The 20597-nt window shown below is 42.4% G+C and overlaps 2 protein-coding genes across 3 annotated transcripts in view; one reads left to right on the top strand and one right to left on the bottom strand.

The window, feature by feature from the left end:
• Positions 1 to 11696: 11696 nt before the first annotated feature.
• Positions 11697 to 16183, bottom strand: LOC310806818 (protein kish-A). Its single transcript, XM_083673081.1, has 4 exons — positions 16110 to 16183; positions 14886 to 14995; positions 12782 to 12816; positions 11697 to 12591 (listed from the first exon to the last, which is right to left on the bottom strand). Exons 1-4 carry the CDS (start codon positions 16110 to 16112, stop codon positions 12521 to 12523), a joined length of 219 nt encoding a protein of 72 aa, XP_083529207.1. The 5' UTR covers positions 16113 to 16183; the 3' UTR covers positions 11697 to 12520.
• Positions 16184 to 16421: 238 nt separating this feature from the next.
• LOC310807708 (DNA repair protein XRCC4-like) overlaps positions 16422 to 20597 on the top strand; it is a 35766-nt gene continuing 31590 nt past the window's right edge. For both annotated transcript variants that reach the window (XM_083674278.1, XM_083674279.1), the window contains exons 1-2: positions 16422 to 16521; positions 20285 to 20444. In XM_083674278.1, the coding sequence (XP_083530404.1) occupies positions 20306 to 20444 (139 nt within the window). In that variant the 5' untranslated portion in view covers positions 16422 to 16521; positions 20285 to 20305. The remainder of the gene's footprint in view (positions 16522 to 20284; positions 20445 to 20597) is intronic.

The following is a 20597-nucleotide window of genomic DNA, read 5'->3' as shown; positions in this document are numbered from 1 at the left end:
ATATTGGCCATTGAAAATGAATTGGACATGGTCCTGTGTTTGTTGTCAACTCTAGAAGCCCAGAAATCGTGTGTGTGTGTGTGTGTGTGTGTGTGTGTGTGTGTGTGTGTGTGTGTGTCTGTATGTGTGTGTGTGTGTGTGTGTGTTGTTGAAGGCCTATAGATTTGGGGGGGGGACCAAAGCTCTGTGTTTAGGTGTACAAGGTACGGGTGCACACACAAACACACACACACACACACACACACACACACACACACACACACACACACACACACACATCCATGTGTGGTATGACCCCGTGACCTCCACTGGTTTGAACTTTCACCTCTGACCCTATCCAATCACAGGGGAGAGTCAAGAGTTTATTTGTCCCGTGTAGAAAGGTCAACCCACATGGTGGTGGCGAGAGAAGCAAGTGGTCAATCAACAAATAGTGTCTCCTTTTGGAGGAATATTTGGGCCAATAATTGACCTCTTACTGTGACAGACACTGAGACATTGAGTGGTCAGGGATGTTCAAAGATCCGTCTGTATGGGTGAGCATTAATTACGAGTTATACATACTCAAGCCTCCCCTTTAATTCAAGCGGTTTTCAAGGGGCCTCTCCATAAATGTAAATGAAAATTGGTGTTTCTATAATGAATAAGAAGAGGGCAAGCTAACTGATGCGATGATGGTAATTGCACCCTGACAGGCTTAGTACAAAGTAATGTCAATCGAAGTGGTATTGCATTTTCATTAGCAATACAGTTTGGAAGATAATGACTTCTTAGAGTACTTGGGTTTCCAATATGATCTGCGTCGCCCTCCAATAACTCCCAGACCAAGAGTCCGCGGTTCACTGACTTCATTGTTTTTATATGACCGCTGTGGCTGTTAAAATATATGGACGTGTTCATTGTTAATTTCCTGTATTGATACTATATCACTGTAACGACGTCAGGAGAGAGAAGCTCTGACACTGTTGTAAACCGACAGGGACGGCTGAGTACTGGCCAGCTGGCTGTGGTCTCCCTCTCTGGACTCAGCATAAAAGGAAATGTTCAGACATGTAAAAATCAAGGCCCAGAAGTAGATTAGAGTGTGCAGTATATCAGGCCTGATCATCCCACAGTCCTTCGGTTTCTCTCGCGATTTCGTTCATCGTGCACACTTGGGGTTCCCACCACACGTGTGTGTGTGTGTGTGTGTGTGTGTGTGTGTGTGTGTGTGCGTGTGTGTGTGCGTGTGCGGAAGGGTTTAATTCCAGCTAATTTCTTCATCATGGGCTTCAGCAGTGGACCTAGTAGTTCTATTTGATATCTCTCATCCTCACTGAACCTAATGGATTCTGACATCACCACAGCATTAGCCAATTAGCAGATCAGTTCAACCAAACTGATGGAGGATTTGGGGAACTCCATTCAAACACATTAATCACATTCATCAATGACCACATTGATGACATTGATCTCAAAGAAAGAAAAAAGTGTCTTAAGTATCTGGGAAATATATCAGGGTTGAAGAATAAAATAAAGCACCCTAGCAAATCCCACTAGCCCGTTGAATGGGACATACAAAGTAAAGGTTTTTCTCCTTCTCACCATCATTGTATCTTAGGTCTCTCATACTGAAACCACCTGTTCCATATTTCTATCTATGTACATTGATAAGCAGCAAAATAGACTCTAGAAGGCGTACCCTTAGGGGCTATCAACAACACAGCATAGACATGAGTCTTTCACAGAAGTCTACCTCATGGAGACCTTTTGTACACAGTACAGTTAAGACACTGATCAGTGGGAGGTTTGTGTGGCACAGGTCAACCTTGTCTCATCTGCAGGAACTTAGTTACACAATGACTCAACAAAGGCGATCTCTACAGTACAGTAAACCATCTGCAATGTGTGATGGTGTTGCACAACACACAGGACAGTTGTCCAGTTACAGTCAGGCTTTCCTGAAAACAAATCTGGGTGCTTGGGACCTCTGCTGTTATCACTGTTTTGATTGGTTCGGGCTGTGTTGTAACAATGCCACGGATCAGTTTGATTGGCTGGAGACGCGAGATAGAGATACAGAGAGGGAACAAAAAAACACCAACTGCACACATCCAAGTTTAATAACCTCACCTTGTATGTTAAAAACAATCACACGTAAGTGTCTTAGAGATGCCAAGTTGTAAACATCTCAATAATAAATTGTAATTTTGTGGAGTTTCTAGAACTGCTTTGAGATTGTTTACTTGGCAACATCTCTTCTCAACCCAGGGGGTTCCGTCCTGGGTCTTTGGATGAGGCATCTCTCCTACAGCTGTACTAAACCTGCCGGTTCATATCTGGGCCACAACAACACTATCCCGATATGCCCACCTTTACAGACCCCAAATGGGTGCCTGTGCTGTAATAACAAGTAGTTAAACAGTATTTCATGATCAAACCATGCCCACTGAAGTCAACCAATGTGGTTATCAATCAATGAATCATTCAATCATTCATTTTTTATTTATATAGCACATTTCATACATAAATGCAAACCATTTTAATAAATACAATTGTTCTTACCTAGTAGTACCTACTGCTTACACCATGTGTTTGTTACTCAAAGGGAGTGTGTTACTACAGTCTCAACGACCAGAACTACATAAAAACAGTTTTTATGGAGAGCACTTAAATAAGATGAAATACAAACCACTGTTACACCAGAGCAACAATAATAGACTGTGAGAATGTGTCTGTGTTGAAGGGATCACAGGCTAATACAATGAATTATGATTATTTACAGTGAATGGGACATGATACATGACACTGCCAGCATGGACGCCAGTTTGAAGAGCAGGAAAAAGACTGATGATAAGTATTAGTGTGGGTTAGTGCAGTATTAATGTGTTCCAGATTGTACTTTTGTACTTTCTCATACAGACTGTATGAGTTTTAAGGGTTTACTGTCAGATCAATATAGAGCAATCCCTTAATCGTCAACCACTGGGGAGTCATAGTTGTGATAGATCGTAATTGGGTTAGACTGTTATTCGTCAGTTGAGGGATGTTTACAGAGAACTTCGAACAAGATGACACGTGATTGACAGATGATAAAAAATACATATAAATGCCATTACCATTTGATACTATGAATATTCATGAATCACATTTTGTGTCAATTTGGAATTGATCAATTGGATGTCAGAAGCTCATGGTACGAACACAAGTATGCGTAAGATATTTCTCAAGAATACTTTGGAAAACACAACTCAGTCTTTTGCTGACCACATGAATAAGTCTATTCTCTCTCAGTGTAGCCTACTCATTGACCAATGACATATTTAATGGCTCTTTCATAGAACAAAAAAACAAAAACAATGTATGATGTTTCCTCATTACATTTATGTAAATACATAATAGCATGACCAATGGAACATTTTTGCTATTTGCCCTTGAAAAACACTTAGCCTGTAGCATTATGTTTCAATACGATATATATTTTTCTAAAGAGAAGTTAGTGGTAATTATTTATCAATATGTGCTGTGTAAAGGGGACCATTGTTTAGCTTCCAAGAAGAGAGAGCTGGACTGAAGTGTCCTTGTTCTGCGAAAGCTCAAAGCTCTGAGAAATAGCCTGGCAAAAAAGGACTTGGAGGGAGGTGAGGAGAGAGGGATGTTGGAGCATGTTCCCCAAGAGACCAGTGCTCGTCATATTTCTGATTCTTGCTCTCTCTCTCTCTCTCTCTCTCTCTCTCACACACACACACACACACACACACACACCACACACACACACACACCACACACACACACACACACTATGCATTATGATCTGCCAATCCTATATAAGATCTTCCATTACCACAGCCCAGAAAGAGGAACCTGAGGAGTCAAGTGTCCTACTAAAGTTGATTGTTATCGTCCCTGATCAGCTGTCTCCATCCAGGCATATGAGAATGGTCTGTTGTGTTGTTCCATGAGTCGACATGGTACTTATGGGAGCTCTAACAGATGAGGCAAGAAAGGCAAGAAGGACAGAAAACCCTTGATCCGTTTTCCTCCAGCAGGTCTCTCCCAGCTCATGTTTGGAGTCCTGCCCGCTGGACTTGTGTGCCTATCTCAAGTGTATGAGTGAAAACACTCTTCAGCAGTCCTGGAAATAGGACAGAGACTTTAGGAGCTGACAGAATAGAATAGAACTTATTTTCTTCATTCTTTTGTTCTCTCTTTTATGAATGTATCAAAATCCTCTTAACACAATGGAAAATCCTTCAATAAAGTCATCGTACGGTAGGACTTAAAAATTACTTTTTTCATTTCCTAACCCCAAAGCTGCATGGGCTCACATTTGAGGGACTGTCTCTATTAAAAAGTGAAGGTAAGATCACTTACTGTAGTTCCAATACGGCCAAACATTCCCTTGCAAAAGACTAATAGATCATTCTATGATATGATATTGAATATCAAGCACCATCCATGCTTGTGTGACTGTCTCTATTAAAAAATGAAGGTAAGATCACTTACATCCACTCGTAAACCCTGCTGGACGTATCCCGCCATGTTTGTGTCCCACATTCACGAGCAATGATTGTACAGTAGATCAAGCAGTCTGCCCTGCTAAACCCCCGACTACCCTGCTGAGACACACGCACGCGCACGCGCACGCGCGCACACACACACACACACACACACACACACACACACACACACACACACACACACACACACAGGATAACTTCTCCTGTGTGTCACAAAGTGGGCGGTGAGGTTACTGGCGGTGGAAGATGAAACACTAGGTTTAAAAGAGGATAAGGTTACTGATAGGGCTCCCCTGTAAAACTTCAGTGGATGTTTAAGAGTTGTGAGCTGTGTTAAAATGGAAAATGTGACTGGATGACAGTAGCAAACATTCTGTCCTCTATAACAGAGTTGGTGAGTTACCGTAATGTCATGTGAGACCTCTCACAGGTGTTGAGGAAGCATGGATACAGCACTCTGCATTTTCCACTCCTCTTAGATTCTTCTACAAATAAATAAAAACATTGTAATATAAGGAAAATACATTCATAAGGGGAGTCGAACAGGGACAGGGGTGTTTTCAGAGGAATAAAACATGATGTAAAACAGTGTAGAGTTTAAATCCAAGGACGTAAACACTGACTGTTATTCATGTCATGAGACAACTCTGACTCTGAGTGATGGAGAGAAGAGTTGTGTGGGCATGGAATTAAACAATATTGGTGACCAGGTTCTGAACAAGAATTTTGTAAATGGTGAAACAGTCTCATGAATAAATGTTGATAAAACATTCCATTATCATTTCAATCAGGTATATATCAATATACCATGAACAGCATCTCAGCCAATGGAATCACAGATTTCACCACACCCTTTGATTACTTTTCTTAACACCACAATTCATTCAAACTAAATAATAAAACTTCAGATTGAGGTTCATTGGTTATCATCAGACAGGGAAATAAAATCTGTGGTACAATATCCAGTCCTAACAGTGATCCGTGTATGTACAGGCTTTTTGCAATTGCCTCGCAAATAAAACATGCAATTGATGACCCCTGTTTTGTTTTTACTCATCCTTTTCGACGTGATATACAGGATATAACCAATAATGGTTGTATTGTCCTGAAAGTCATCGATTGCCTCAGGCCATATGAGAAAGCAGATAGTAGTCTAGGAGGAAATACAGTGACGTACTGTAGTAGACAAACTGATGAATCTTATTCACTCTCTTTGTTTTTAAAAAGTGATGTCTCATTGGTTGAGCAACATGGGGGTCTCATTGTGGTTTTACACAGGCCTAGACAAAAGACCAACTGAAACAAGACTGTATTGCAAGTGGTAAGATTTCAAATTCTGTTCATGAAGTTTTGGTTATTGCCCAATCGAGGGGATCGACCTAGGGTCAAAACAAAATATGACGAGTAGGCTACATACTGTACTCCTCACAGTGGGAGGAGAGGAGAGAGCATGACAGAGTCATTCTAACTGTATTACTGTGTCATTCAAAACAAAGAACCCATTGTTAGACCTGCATGTTTCAACCCATTCCCCTTCCTCTCCCATCAAGTTCGGTCCAGTCATTCAACAGTATGAAAACTCATACTCTAATACAGTCAGTGTCACATAGGGGGAAATCTCAAGAATCGACTGAAGAATGACACCCATATTAAATAAATCAAATCGGTAAAAATGATATTGTCCATCTTTGGACCTCTTTCTATGGCCCTGGCCCTAACCTCCTGGTCCTTCTCTTGCCCATGACAGGACATACTTCCAAACTGGGGGGCTTTGATGCTCTCAATCTCACCAGGTCAGAGGTCAAGTGAAAGTGCTTTATGTTTTATACTCAACCTCTCTGGGACCAGGGTTCACAGCGCCTCTTCCCAGCTATCGCTGACTCAGCTCCATGGCTCGGGGGGAGCGCAGGTTACACACAACTGCGGCCTACGGCTAGATGGGACTGCAGCGTAACAGCCTTGAAGCTATCGCCGTCTTCAAAGGGAACATGCAGTGCCCCGGTGTTCTGAGGGCCGTGGGGACTGCAGGACTCTTCCCTCGCTCTCGTTACTTTGTCCTGTGAGAGATTTCATCTGGAGGAGTGAACGTGACCTACTGGGACTTTTAGCCTCTCTCTACTCCTATTGGAGCTAAGTGAGTACATCTGTTTCAGCCTTGGCCCAGCTGGTGTCCAAACTCCCTCACACGCACACGCACACGCACACACACACACACACACACTGCACTGTAACCAGGGTACCAAATGCACAGACTGGCCCTGCTCAGCGGATATTGGTGTCTTTCAACTGGCCACACCGCTCTCGTCACCCCTACATTTGTCCTCTTCCTCAGCGGCAAAACAAAGGTCCCCCCGACTCCTCTAATGGAGAAGTGTGGATAGAACAAAGGCCGGACTACAAAAAAATGACGTCAACCATTTGACACTGTGAGGATATTGCTTTTGCTTTGTAATCCTATCTTTCGGAAGAAGACTCCATTGGGGACGGAGGGCTCTGCAGTGCAGGCATAGCAGCCTGTGGCCGCTCTGTTGTGACACCACAGCAAGAGCAGATTTGGCCTCTACAAGCTTCAATAAACAACAGAGCCACAGACTATTAACCGACAAAGACCAACAAAGTAGAAGCATGGGGTCAAATAGAGGTGAAGTGATGAGAAACTATAACGCTACAAGACAAATACTGTATGAGCATATATGTTTTTTATTCATACATGTTTTTTTATTCATACCCCCCCCCCTATCCCCCCTATCTTTTGGGGGGGGGGGCGGGTTTAGCTATCGCTTTGAAAGGCCAAGGGGTCTATTTGGGCTCCTGTGGTCCTCTCAGCAGGCGGTGTTGAAGAGTCTATTGGCTTGATTACCTTTGAAGATGTCAAACGAGCCTATGCTAATGTTCAAAGAAACACACAGCCTGTTCCACCAGGACCCCAGTTATAGATACCAGTTATAGATACCAGTTATAGACCCAGATACTGTGGGTCTCCTTTGGCCCATGTTTTCTTTTAATACTCTAATTAGAGCATCCAGTTAAAATGTGTTGATAGCACATTATAATACTTGTTATAAGCATGTATACCTACATTACAATGTTGTATTTCATAACTAACCAGAGTTATTACAGTAGCAAGTATTACAGTTTTTTCCGTCACAACTCACTGTAAAAAGCGCTGAAAGAGGAATATACTATGAGCATATCAATTTACTGAGAGACACATCTACAGCATGGGCATAATGAGGAAAGCCAGACGCAAGCCGACTCTACCTCAATACAAATGTCCTCAATGCTCAACTGAGACTTTTCCGCAATCATTAAATGTAAGTAGGAAATCAGGACGAATCAAGGATTGCAATGGTATTACTGTGAATGAGCTAAGCTGGATATTGTTCTGTGGCGTTAAGTCATCATGCTTCCCAACCAGCCAGTTCATCATGTTCAACTTTGAAAAGAGAGGAAATTCGTCTTAGACATTACAGCAGAGCTGACATGAACCATATCTATTCATATAAATTAATTGCCGGTGTATTAAGTTTGGACTTTTGGATCAGAGACCTAAATTCCAAACCACTTCATGGTGCAACTTTCACTGGGCTTCTGTTTTATCCCTCATAAACATGTAGGTTAAATGGGTTTACTCTGTAACATGCTGTACAACACTCAATATTAACTGTATTTGGAGGTGTATTCTTGATAAAACTACGGTAAACTGTATTAAACCCTAACCCTAACATGACAAAAACCATGAAACTAATCAACAACAACCAAAAAAAAAAACTAAACACAAATAAAAGACCAGTATAGGTGAATGATTATATTGGCTGTACAGTGATTGGTTGTCATGGTAACGTGTCATGCTTACACTCCGTCATCACCACCCAGAGAAGCAGCCAGAGCCCAGCAGTGACAGACAGGGCTTTGTTTTCTGAGCAGAGTCTGTCATCATTTGTCTGCATGCCACAGTGGAGGAGGTGAAAGCATTGGTCTTTCCACACAGCTTGGCTATTCCACCGCAGCAGTTATGCTTGTCTTACACACTCCATTTCACTTAGGGCTGGCTGTAGGGCGATTACTCCATTAGTGTCTGTCTGTCAATTTGCGTAATTATTCAAAGACAACTGTGGAACTGAAGTAAAACTGATATCCATCACAAGATCCTTGACCGCCAAAAGTCAAGAAACATACCTTTGAATAACTGAGTGAGCTGTTGATTAGTGGGTGGGTCATAATGATATAAACAAGCTGCCATTATCATGGAGTACTGTAGCATGAAGTTGATCCCTACATTCCCCACCAAATGGGGAACTTGTGTATTTCTCATCAGTTCACCATATCATTGCTTTGTACGTACAAGCCTCTATCTTAATGATAAACGTATATTTACTTGGTATAAAAGTGAGATGTTGATGCGTTTTGATGGTTGGGTAGAGAAAACTGATCTTGCCTAAATTTGATCAGTGCCTAAGGACAACATACACCCAGAGTGTCTCACTCTGTGCTGCTTAGTCACAGTGGACTGAGGCCGTGAGAAGTAACAGTAAGTTGAGCATTAGGCCCTGTCCAGAAACAAACCCTAGCTACTACTCCCTATACACTTATGTACTGTAGATCTGAATAGAAGCAAGATGCGGATCAGAGGGAAATGTGCAGCTACAACTATTATGCTAACACATATCCAAGCCTTCCAGATCTACATGAGTCTAGGGCCAAGGGGCTAGGGGTTATTTCAGGACAGAGCCTTACTGTGGTTTTTCCCAACAGGTTTGAGACCCATGAAAGGTGCCATGCTAGGACAAAAGCCTTTTGTGACAGTGTGTGGCTTTCACACTAATAGTGTGTATGGCAATGATGTAAAACGGATTTCTTGGAAACACAACTCTGACACGTTTGACGGGAAAATTTTATTTTATTTTTTATTTTCTCAGTTCTTTACCCTTTGGCACCAATTTGAGTATTTCAAAGCCAACTGAAATACATTACCAACAATCAGGACTGGAGAGACTTTTATTTCTTCCAAGTCTCTTTACGAACAACATGAATAGGCAAAGTGTTGTTTTAGGCAACCTCTTCCAAAGTCATCTGCCAGATACGATAAGTCTTTTTGTCATTGGTTAGTCCAAACCAAGGAGTCCAAGGTTTTATAAATGGAGATTATAATAAACAGTCCAATTACATTTAACAACATCTCATCAAGAGTTTTAGAATAAGATGTCCTCAAGTGTCCCCTTTCACCGGCTAGGGAGTTGCCAAACTACCTCATAACTCTCCCTAATACACTACAGTGTTTCATAACAGCACCCTTATATGCGATTGAATAAACACCAAACTCAACATTTCACTCATGACTTCGTGGGTTTTATCTCAACAACCTGGACCATCACTACCGTACCTTGTGCAAAGCCAGACTGTCTTCAGGTGAGTCCATCCTGCACCACCTATTCCCTGACTCTAAGGTAGAGGAACAGCAGCAGAGGCGGCAGGGAAGCCCGTCAATGAGAAGGCAACACCTCAGTGGTGGTCCCCATTGGCACCAGATATGCTTAGTTCGGCAAAACTTTGTTTACATGTTTTATGAAGGGTAATGTTGGCCAACGATGTCTATATTACTGACAGCATGCACATTATTACATGTTCATTATAATTATTTACTCTTTTAGATATTTCCGCTGTAATAGGAATATCTTTGCATGTGTAAACTGGCATGTAAACCATTACTGCGTGTGGTTTTATTTTGGGCAGTGATTACAATCCTGCACAGAGAGCGAAGCGTAGGAAGTAGCAACCGTCAAATTAGCCGTGTGCTCAGGTCGTAATGACGATAAACGTGCCAGCGAGCCAACCGTCCCAGTGGTTAGCCTGAAGCTTAGACTAGGGACCTAGGTCCGTTACACAAGGTAACCAGCTAGGAATTATGTTGAACTAGAAAGTGTTTAGTAGTCCTTGGACTACTAACATAAGCTAGCCAACCCACCTACGACAAGGGCACTAATATCGGAGGTGAGAAAAAAAAATGTGCTTGTCAAAGTTAGCCAAGGGCTCAGCTATCCGGAGACAACGAGTCAATTAGTCAGCGTCCGTCCAAGTGACCGTCCAGTGACCGTCCAAGTGCTTGCCGCAGCCTACAAGAGGGATCGACTGTTTCTATCTGGCTTTGCGAGTCCCTCATCATGGCAGTGCTGTCACACCAATACCAAGAGAAAGAAAGATAAACTAAACTAAACTAAACGTGACCTCAGTTCAGCATGTCATTAGCCTTTCATCATCAACCAAGAGATTAGCTTGGCTCACTACAGGCCGGCACTGTCCTTCTTGGCCCATATCACCCCTCTTTAAGATAGGGGTAGATGACTGAGGCCTCTGCTCCTGTGGCTTCTATATCTGCGTCATGGACTGATAGTCACTGCATTACCGGCAACCGATGCTTGATGGGTTATCTCAACTGGAATGTGCCAAAACGGATACAGGTTAATATGAGGGTCGGAGTGCCCTAATAAGGAATGATTTGGGAGTGTTGGATTCGGAGCAATCACTGCTGGTTGAGGTATCACAGATTTCTTACGTCAACACATCTTCTTACTCACAAATAGCGGTCTGTAACATTGGAGAACGGGAAAATTGTGTGGGGGAGTTGTGTCCTGGTGTGTCTGGCGTTTTGCTCTATATATACTGTTGCATCAGTGGAAGGGATGTTTATAGATCAAACCTTATATCACACCCAATATATATCAAAACGCAATACCACAGGTTATAAGGGAGCTTCAGCATCGCCAAACTGTTTAACACCAAATAAAAACTAGACATGAATGCAACCCCAATTGTACAAACGACACATAATTGTGTTGTTACATCTTGCTTGTCACCCTCAGCTGAGAGTGAAGTGTAGACAAGTGATGGGTGTAAGGTTACAGACGAGGTCATCACAATCTCCTCACTGTCCACCTCACTCCGGAAAGAATCCCAAGGAGCTACGATACAGTTCTCATATATCCTCATGTGAACCTACAGTGAATTACAGCGATTATGCCAGGGTGCACGTGCAATCGGGTTTAAATACAAACCGATAACGAGAAACCATTTTCTTCATAGCAGAGAGAAAATTCATACACATAAGGAGCTTGATTTATAAAATAACATGTGCATGAGTCAATTACTGACCAATGTTACAAAGTGGACTTTCACAAACAGGGTTTCAAAAAGGTTCTTTAATAAATAGTGCCAAAACAACACATTTTTAAAAACACCCACTGCTCTGGGAAGTGAACATGTAGTTAAGAACATCAGAACTATGACAGAAATATGGTTTGTGCAACGTTAATTGTTCTTTTGTGATCATCTTGACATCCAAGAACATTCTCTAAATAGGAGATTCACTATAAGATGGCTTGAACGTTATAACTACACGCACTATCTTGCAGTTCAATTTACAAATACAAAATTCCCAATAAAACAGGTTTCACCAGATTATGACAAAATATTTCAGGGGGATAATGTATGTAGGTTCTCTTGTGAACTAAGAGTATATTTCACATATTCACTAATACAGTGCAATGTGTCTAATGCCCTCAAAAAGGCTTAATACAAATCAGAGACTGTTTTGTCTGAAACTCTGTGACCAACACTAACTGAGGAAGATGGACAAATCATATTTGATCCCGTTAACAAAGACGTTGTGACTTTCCGGCAAATCAAATTCAAACACTTTCACTGAGGTACTGGAGGAGTCATTGGCCCCACAGACATGGCTGGAGCAAACATTGCGTACACACACACACACACACACACACACACACACACACACACTCCTGGTAAAATTCATACACTCTCTGGAACCTTACGGCAACATCTGACACAAACAGATCCTTCCCTCTGTCCATGCCTATGGTGATGGGCTTCCCCTTTCCCTTTCTCATTACCCAGGTGACTACAGCTGGATTATCTGTTGTGCTTCTTGGATCATACAGTCCATGTCTTGTTGTTTCTTCTCTTTTCTCATCCTTCTCTCCTCTCCTCTCCTCCTCTTTGGTATGCTACTGTCCAAATAGGATACTGAACGCCATGATGACACAGCAACAGGCCACCCAGGGACTCTTCCTTTCACCTGAGAGACAGTTGGGGGTGGGGGGGGGGAGAGAGAGAGAGGTGAGCTCTCTTGTTGATGGTGTAGTTTAAAGTACTAGGATGCCTTAACCACTAAGATATATAATATCCTTATAGTTCTATAGCCCTAACCATTTATTCATCCATTATCAGTGAGCTAAAGATATACCATGAAGGCAGACATGGCTTACCTATCCTGGCACATTTCCAGAAGATCCCCAAAATCCTGAAAAAAAGTCAGAAAGATGCACAAACCACATTAGCAAGGTAAGGTGGACAGAAACCTGGCAACCCCATCAAGTCTCCAAATCAAAACAAAGACAGTGATACTCCAATCTAAAGAGACCGCCTAAGTCCCTTTCATATCCACCCTGTTGCTGGCCTATGGCTGGTGGTGGTGGGGGATTAGAGTTTAAGAATAGTCCAGGTGTTGAGGATGAGCTGATGAACTGAGAGGTGGCAGCCAGACAGGCCTCTGTCACGGCTCCACTGTGTGATAACACGGTTCCCAGACACAGCAGACCACAGGGGCATCATCTTCCCAGCAGAACCACAGATAGGCCAGCCAACACACATCCGTGTCCATGTAAGGGCTCTCTTAGTGACGGTAGAGAGAGAGGTAAAGGCCTATCCTTTCAGAAGATGCTCCAGGAGGACCTTCATGTGACTGACAGCTGGACCAGATGTGAAAAGCCAGGTGACTATTATATTTTCCTCTACAGCCTGTATTTGAGCGTGTTTGTCTGTTTGTGTGTGTGTGTGAGAGAAAGAGTGTGTTTGTCCTTCACTGAGCAGAGAGTGTCACTCAGCATTCGATTCTAAACATTTGTGCTCTGTGGAATAAATTAGCTAAAATGATCTATTTCTGTGAGGCAATGGAGAGTTGCTGGAATTAGGGCTGTGATGATTATGAGTTTCCAGTCACTGTAACAATCTAGTTCAAGAAGTAAAAAAGAAAAACATCTTTCCATTAGACATGAATTATAGAGTTGATTTAGCCAAGAAAACATTCCCCACACCAATACACCACCTCCATCATATATATATATATACACACACACACACAGTACCAGTCAAAAGTTTGGACACACCTTGCCAAGAGTGTGCAAAGCTGTCATCATAGCAAAAGGTGGCTACTTTGAAGAATCTAAATTATAAACCATATTCTGGTTTGTTTAACACTTTTTTGTTTACTACATAATTCCTTATGTGTTCCTTCATAGTTTTGATGTCTTCAATATTAATCTACAATGTAGAAACTAATAAAAAATAAAGAAAAACCATTGAATGAGAAGGTGTGTCCAAACTTTTAACTGGTACTGTATAGAGACAGAGAGAGAGGGAGAGGGAGAGATAATGTATTTAACTGGGACAATGCAAAAATAATCAACATTTTAGCCCATAACGAATTGTGAAAGTGCCAGAGTTATGACATACAAACTTATTTACGGCAGTATTCCCGGGAATGGGAGCAAAGAACTTGGGCTAAATCCTCCTCTCCCAGTGTCAGTCTCATATTTGTGTGCCTGCTTTGGTAGAGTGGCACTCCCAGATCTCAGTGTGTGTGCCTGGGTTGCTTCTACCCTCATTAGAAAATGAATCATGTTGTGTGTCCTCCCAAGAAAAACAATGACCCAATGGAGATGAAAACAGGCAGGTTTTACAGCCTCTCATGAAGACTTATTAGATGAAAAATAAAACTAAATAGTTTAACTAACAGAAGGTTAGCCAGATGTGTCAACACCTCACAAACTACCTGCTCTATCGTGAAGGTTGATAATGGATTGGAGCTATAATCCATATTCCTGGGTTGGTTCTAGATAACGGTTCACCTCTACCCAGTCTAGTGCTCTGTCCTATTTCTCCACAGTACGGTCTGCAGTCTGAGCACTCCGACACTTTAGTATATATGCCATTTAGCTGACACCTTTATCCAAAGCGACTTACATTGCAGTGAGTGCATACATTTCAGTATATATGGTCCCAGCAGGAATCGAACCCACAACCTAAGTTCACAAGGATGCAGTCATATAGTCTAACAGAAAGGGTGCAAGATACTCCAGACAAAGTGCACTATAGAGCGCCCTTGCCCACTTGACAAATTAAATGGGACACCCAGCAACCCTCTGAGAATCAAACACAAATGCGCATTGAAACCCGCAATACCGCAAGTGCAGAGAACAGGACAGGGCATAGGTTTTAATACTCAGGAGTCACCCAATCAAGCTCTTAAAGCTCAACTCTATAACACACACCCAGTTTAGATCTCAGCTCTTTAAACTCTACGGTACATACCCAGTCTTGTTTTTGTCTATCAGGCTGGGGGCCATCGCTCTGATGTAGGCACACGTACAGATAAGCAGAAGAATCACAGTCAGCAGACTCTGGAAGTTGAAAATGGCAGACTGCAAGAGAAGGGTGTGAGAAAAGGAAGAAATACATAAACAGATCAATTTTCACATAGGACATGCACCATTAGTAGTGACAGTATAGCTAGGCTAATATCTCTACATGTGGATACATTAACAATCCTGTCATGGCGAGTTGTCTGCACTGACCACCAATCCTCTTACAGTGAGCTGTCTGCACTGACGACCCTATTCCGTGCGGGTATGTGTTTCCAGCTGTTGTACCTGCTGTTCCTGCAGCCCAATGACAAGGCAGGCTGCATGGGGCACTAGGCCATGGCCAAATTGTCAGTGCCAGCGGCAGTTCTAGGGTCAGTTAGGTGAGAGGCACCATGAGCTTACAACGGGTAGGCAAAGCATACGCCTACTGATCTTAGAACAGAGTAAGGTCACCATGCTTTGCTCTTCCACAAGAACACGGCTTCAGCAATTGAAAAAGTCAATATGTGAGAGTGCAGCCAGTGCTACAATCACTAGTGGTACCCTGAATGATGGGAAGAACATAACAAAGATAGGTAGAATGAGTGAGCGAAGGAGGCAGACAGAGGAGAGCAGCGTGCTATGGTGCTAATACGGAGAACGAAAACAAAGACTCCATTGCATTGCTGAGACAGCCTAAATTAGCTTTATGGTGCCAGGGTGTTCCCAGTTTATTAGGCTACTTGTTGTGCCCACCAGACACCATACTCGAAGATGGCCACATTCTAAAAACACCAGATTATAATTACCCACTTTCTCTGACAGCTGACACCCATGACCCAGCCCGATTCATGCTTGTGCCAAATTACGATCAGCATGCCTCATCTGACGTGGCAAATCGTTTTCAAGATAACAATGGTATGCAAAGGCACCACAAGCACTAATGTCCAAATGCGTAAGCAATAGTTATCAACGGCTAAACAGCGTGAAGATTAAGAAAACAGATCGGAATTTGTTGTGATTAATTGCTATACTGTAGTAGAACATACAACTGTTCAAAAGCCGTCTCGTGCAATACTTACAACATACACCATACAATATACTTTCAGCCATTAAAATAGCAGGGAATACATAAAGTATCAGTCACGTGCATGCATTGATATTGAAAAGTTGTTTTAACTGTTTGTCTTACCATATTTGTAAAATTCTCAAAGCCACATCACACTTCCTCTTCGGTCCGTCTCTGGAAATTACGTCATACGTAGCGGAGCCTTTCCTTGATTGGCTGAGAAGGTACTGTACATTTCAGGCTCGTCAGTCAGCGACTAAAGCGTGCTGAAGACCTGCGTCGATTCACAAACCGCTCCTGCTGACCTCAGCGTCTCCTCTGGCGAAAACGATGAAAGATCGCCAAGCATTTATTTCCACCTTCGTTATTATGCAGCGCCCACTCTGTGCACAGTTAAAACGCCCAGGAGCAGAGCACCGACTACGATATCGAAAATGAAAATGTATATAAAAATCAAATCAAATCCACTCAGGAACGCGGAAGCTGCACTGTTGTGGAGGTGGATTCATTCATAAAACGAAGAAGACAGTTTAATGTAAGGACTTTCCTTGCATTCCATGAGCTTGCATATTCTTAGCTAAAACGGAACGTTTATTGAGACGAATATTACTGCTAAATTAGCATAGAGCGTCCATGTGTTTGACTTAGGAAGGATATGAGCAGAATTTCCTTATACAATCTAGTGACAGTGACAGTTTTGTAACAGTTGATAAAATATTCAATACTACAATTATCGGAAGTTTATGGCAATGATCGCACGTTCTATGATGTAGCTTTTTCTCTTGCTGACGTTAGACTGAAATGTTTGTGGTCCACTTTTCTCTAAAAGTTTTCACAATGGGCCCCCTCCCTTCAATCATACATAGAAGACAACATCTTGATTGCATTTAAACCATGTTTCATAATCCCCCTCAACCCAGAGGGTTGATTTCTTGGAATGAAAACCCTGGCTAGAGTTATCTGAGTTTCTGATTGGTTGTTGAACCCTATAGGCAGGATTTAGCCTTGGTGATTAAATACCTTTTGTATGGAATTGGAACTGATTGGAGCCTTTAATGATCTCTCAAAGATGTCTGCTGAAGCATCATATTTGACATTACAATGTCTAATTTGCCAGATCGTGGGTGTTCAGTACAATCTCTGTGCAAATACAGTAGGCTACATAACACAGGTTACAGGTAAAGTTTAATTACAGGTAACTTGTTATTACATAACTTCAAATGTGGCACCTGTTAATATGAAGTAGAACAATTGCCTTTTTGCAATAACATAGCCGCATTGCATGTTACAATGTGTACACTTTCCTTGACCTTCCTGCCAGTGTAATGTAGGCCTACATTGGTTTTAAAGGCACTTGATAAATAGATGCCTCCAAAGGCCTTTCTGTGATGTTTCTGCCCAAGGGCAAATCATAACTTTTGCAAGTGCAGAGCATGTTGGGAATGTAAGTTAATTACACTTCTGGTTGGCCGGCCGTGGCTGAGGTGGCAGGGATCTGTGTTATTAGGCAACCACTAATCTCTGAGACACACCTTGAATTACTGGCTGGGGTTGGAGGGGTTATGCATGGCGTCTCCCTGGTTCTCACAACCATAACTCTTCCGCAATCGAGAATGACCCATTATCGCTTAAGCTACCTCTATCCGGGCTTGGAGTTTAAGGCAAGGCTCACTATAATCGTTAATTGTTCATAGAGAGCATCACAGGTCTGTGGTCCAGCTAGGCTTGGCTTTCCCTCCCGGATCCATTCATTTTGTTCTTGACAAAATAATTGACCATGTGTCAAAATGAATGTAGATTTTTATTGCTAACGACCGTTTTTTTATGTTGATTGAATGTTGTTTGTGTACTGCAGTGCAGACCAATAAATATCTTAAATTATCTCAGTTTGAATCAGTGGGAAATAACTTGTTGAAACAACATCGTTGGCAGATAGAGATTTACAGGAACCTCAGTAAAACCTGCAGTTTCTACTTGTCATGACAGCCAAAACTTGTGTAAATGATCAACTCTGACCCTCACTCAAACCACCATCTTCAGACACCACCAGGACTCTCTGAGAAAGAGCTTTTTGAGAAATCACGGCTCACTGCTGAGGCACGTCTAAGGTCAGGTCGCTCTTACCTTGCATTATTTATATTTTTGTCATGTCATCTTCATGACAGCCATTTTGACCACTCATGACTCACAACTTTCACCTACGATGACTGAGGATTGCGCCTCGGACTGTGTTTCACTGATGTCTTTGATCTTTGCTAGCTAGTGTCTCATTTCTCATGCCTGCAGTCCACCTCAGGCCGTTCAGGCTTTGCACTCCAGTACTTTCACCCCTCAGGTCAAGTTGATCCATGTCTTAATTACTTGACCTCTTTGGTACAGCTGTTGAAGTCATAAAACCAGCATTGTACGTACAGAGGCTGTTAACCTAGATGCACGTGGAGCGTTATTCAAAGTTAATGAATGCTGTCCGATCTTGAGCAGTCCAATTCATGTAATAATGGCACATTCCACCGTCTCGCCTTTGGACTGTAACCTCCACAACCCTCAGATGAATGTGCTGTATAGGTTACACTCTGTGATACATCGTGTTTAAAGTGTTCTCAGGTAATCCCCTGTTTCAATTAGATTAGATTGAGGTGAGGAAAGGAGAGTGAGAGTGAATGGACAGGGGTCTGTCTTCAGACACAGAGATTGTATTGAACACCCATGATCTGGTCTGTCTTCCAACCAGCCTTCTCACTGTTCCGTTGAGCGAACTCAGCGGTGTCAATCCAAGGTGCTCCAGAAGAGAAAGGATTGAACAAAAGGGGGAGGAGAGGAGAACAGAACAATTACAGAGCGAGCGAGAGGAGAATAGAGGAGTGAGGGCTGGAGGTGAAAGGTGGAGGGGTTTGTGTGATGATTTAAGGACCAGTGAGTGTGTCTTTAAGTCAAGGAACAGGAGGATGGGACATGGTGAGGATTCCAGGGCTGGCTTTGAAGCCGATGTGCATCGCCCCATTCCTGAGAGACAGCGTTTATTTAATTGGAGTGTCCTTCTGTCATTACTGTAGGGTAAGCGTCCATTCAGTGCAGATGTTACAGTAGCTAATGAATAGGTGGGTTCACTTTATGAGGTTAAAGTTGAACCAGCCCCCCCATTGTGTGTGTGTGTGTGTGTGTGTGTGTGTGAGTGTGTGTGTGTGAGTGTGTGTGTGTGTGTGTGTGTGTGTGTGCTGCACACAGACGGGTCTCAGCTGTACCACTCATTATGAATCACCTTGACCTGGTCCTTGGGCTTCTTCAAGAAAAAAAATAAAAACTTGCAGACACATCATAACTCATGACTCCCTCTCCAAAGGGGCTCATTTTCATTTTTTTAAATGTGTCCAAATGGCCAGCTGCCCATTTAGCTGTCCTTCTCTTTCAGTCTTCAGACATGTTGCCCTGTACTTTAGCAGGGAAGATGGCAAACTCACGTCTCACTACACATGGAAGCTGTAATTATGTGTTTTCGTCATGGACATCCGTATTCAAGTAAAAGTTTCCTACGTTTTGTCAGAGCAACTATTCAATAATGTCTCTGTACTCCATTTTCTGTTAGGAGAGAGAATCAGTCATGTCGAACCCCTTAGGACCTATATAAGGCTATATAAGGCTATATAAGGCTATATAAGGCTATATAAGGCTATATAAGGCTTAGGTCAATATCTCTGTGATTAATCTACACAATATCCTCTCATTAGCCTATTCACTTTTAGTATAGTATTTAGTAGCTTTTATTAACAGTGAGTCTTGTACCTCTGCTGAAGTTTCTTTAGTTGCTCGTATTGTTACTCAAACACACACGCACACACACACACACACCCCATGAAATCCTTCATTGCAAGACACAATGTGGCAAGACACAGGGAGTGAACTTGCATGGGGTCTGTTTTCCAATACAACATTAATAATAAAACAATGACCTGCTCTGATGGATGTTGTAACCACTTCTGTTAATAATTAACGGCCTGTTTTATACTGTACAACAAGATGTAACTCATTAGTTGTGTTGTATCTAAAAACATAGAGAGACAATCAATTAGCTGAATACTAAACCTATGATCTGGGTGAACTCGTTTGACCACATTTCCAAACAGAGGAACACCATCAAACTGTTTAATGGAGAATTTGTGATTTGTATCATTGTAAGTGTGATATAGTTTTGTCACTCTGTCATGTTTGCTATCGCTTTTGTTTAACACAAAAATGTTCAGCTTTTCCTAAACGATCTCTGCCTCCTTATGGCTCCGTTAAAGTCTTCTTTTCTTCCTTAGGTCCTAGAGGAGGGGGGAGGCATGAGTGGTGCAGTCCGTGAGATCAGCATAGCATCGGACCAGGGCACCCCCTACTTTCTACGGGTGGACTGGTCCTCATACCTGGGCGCTGGGTTTACTCTTGCCCTCAGTGACGGCAGCTCAGCTTGGATAGGAGAAGGTAAGGGGTTCAAGGGCCACACACACACACACACGCACACGCACACGCACACACACACACACACACACACACACACACACAGCCAGCATTTCTGTGACACTCAACATCAGTAGCACTCTGAAATAACTTTCATTAATAAGCTTTAATAAAGTA

Source organism: Argentina silus (genome assembly GCF_951799395.1).
Source record: "Argentina silus genome assembly, chromosome: 7".
Lineage (NCBI taxonomy): Eukaryota > Metazoa > Chordata > Actinopteri > Argentiniformes > Argentinidae > Argentina > Argentina silus.
Note: the sequence above shows the minus strand (reverse complement) of the source record. Positions and strands in the feature narration are given on the sequence as shown.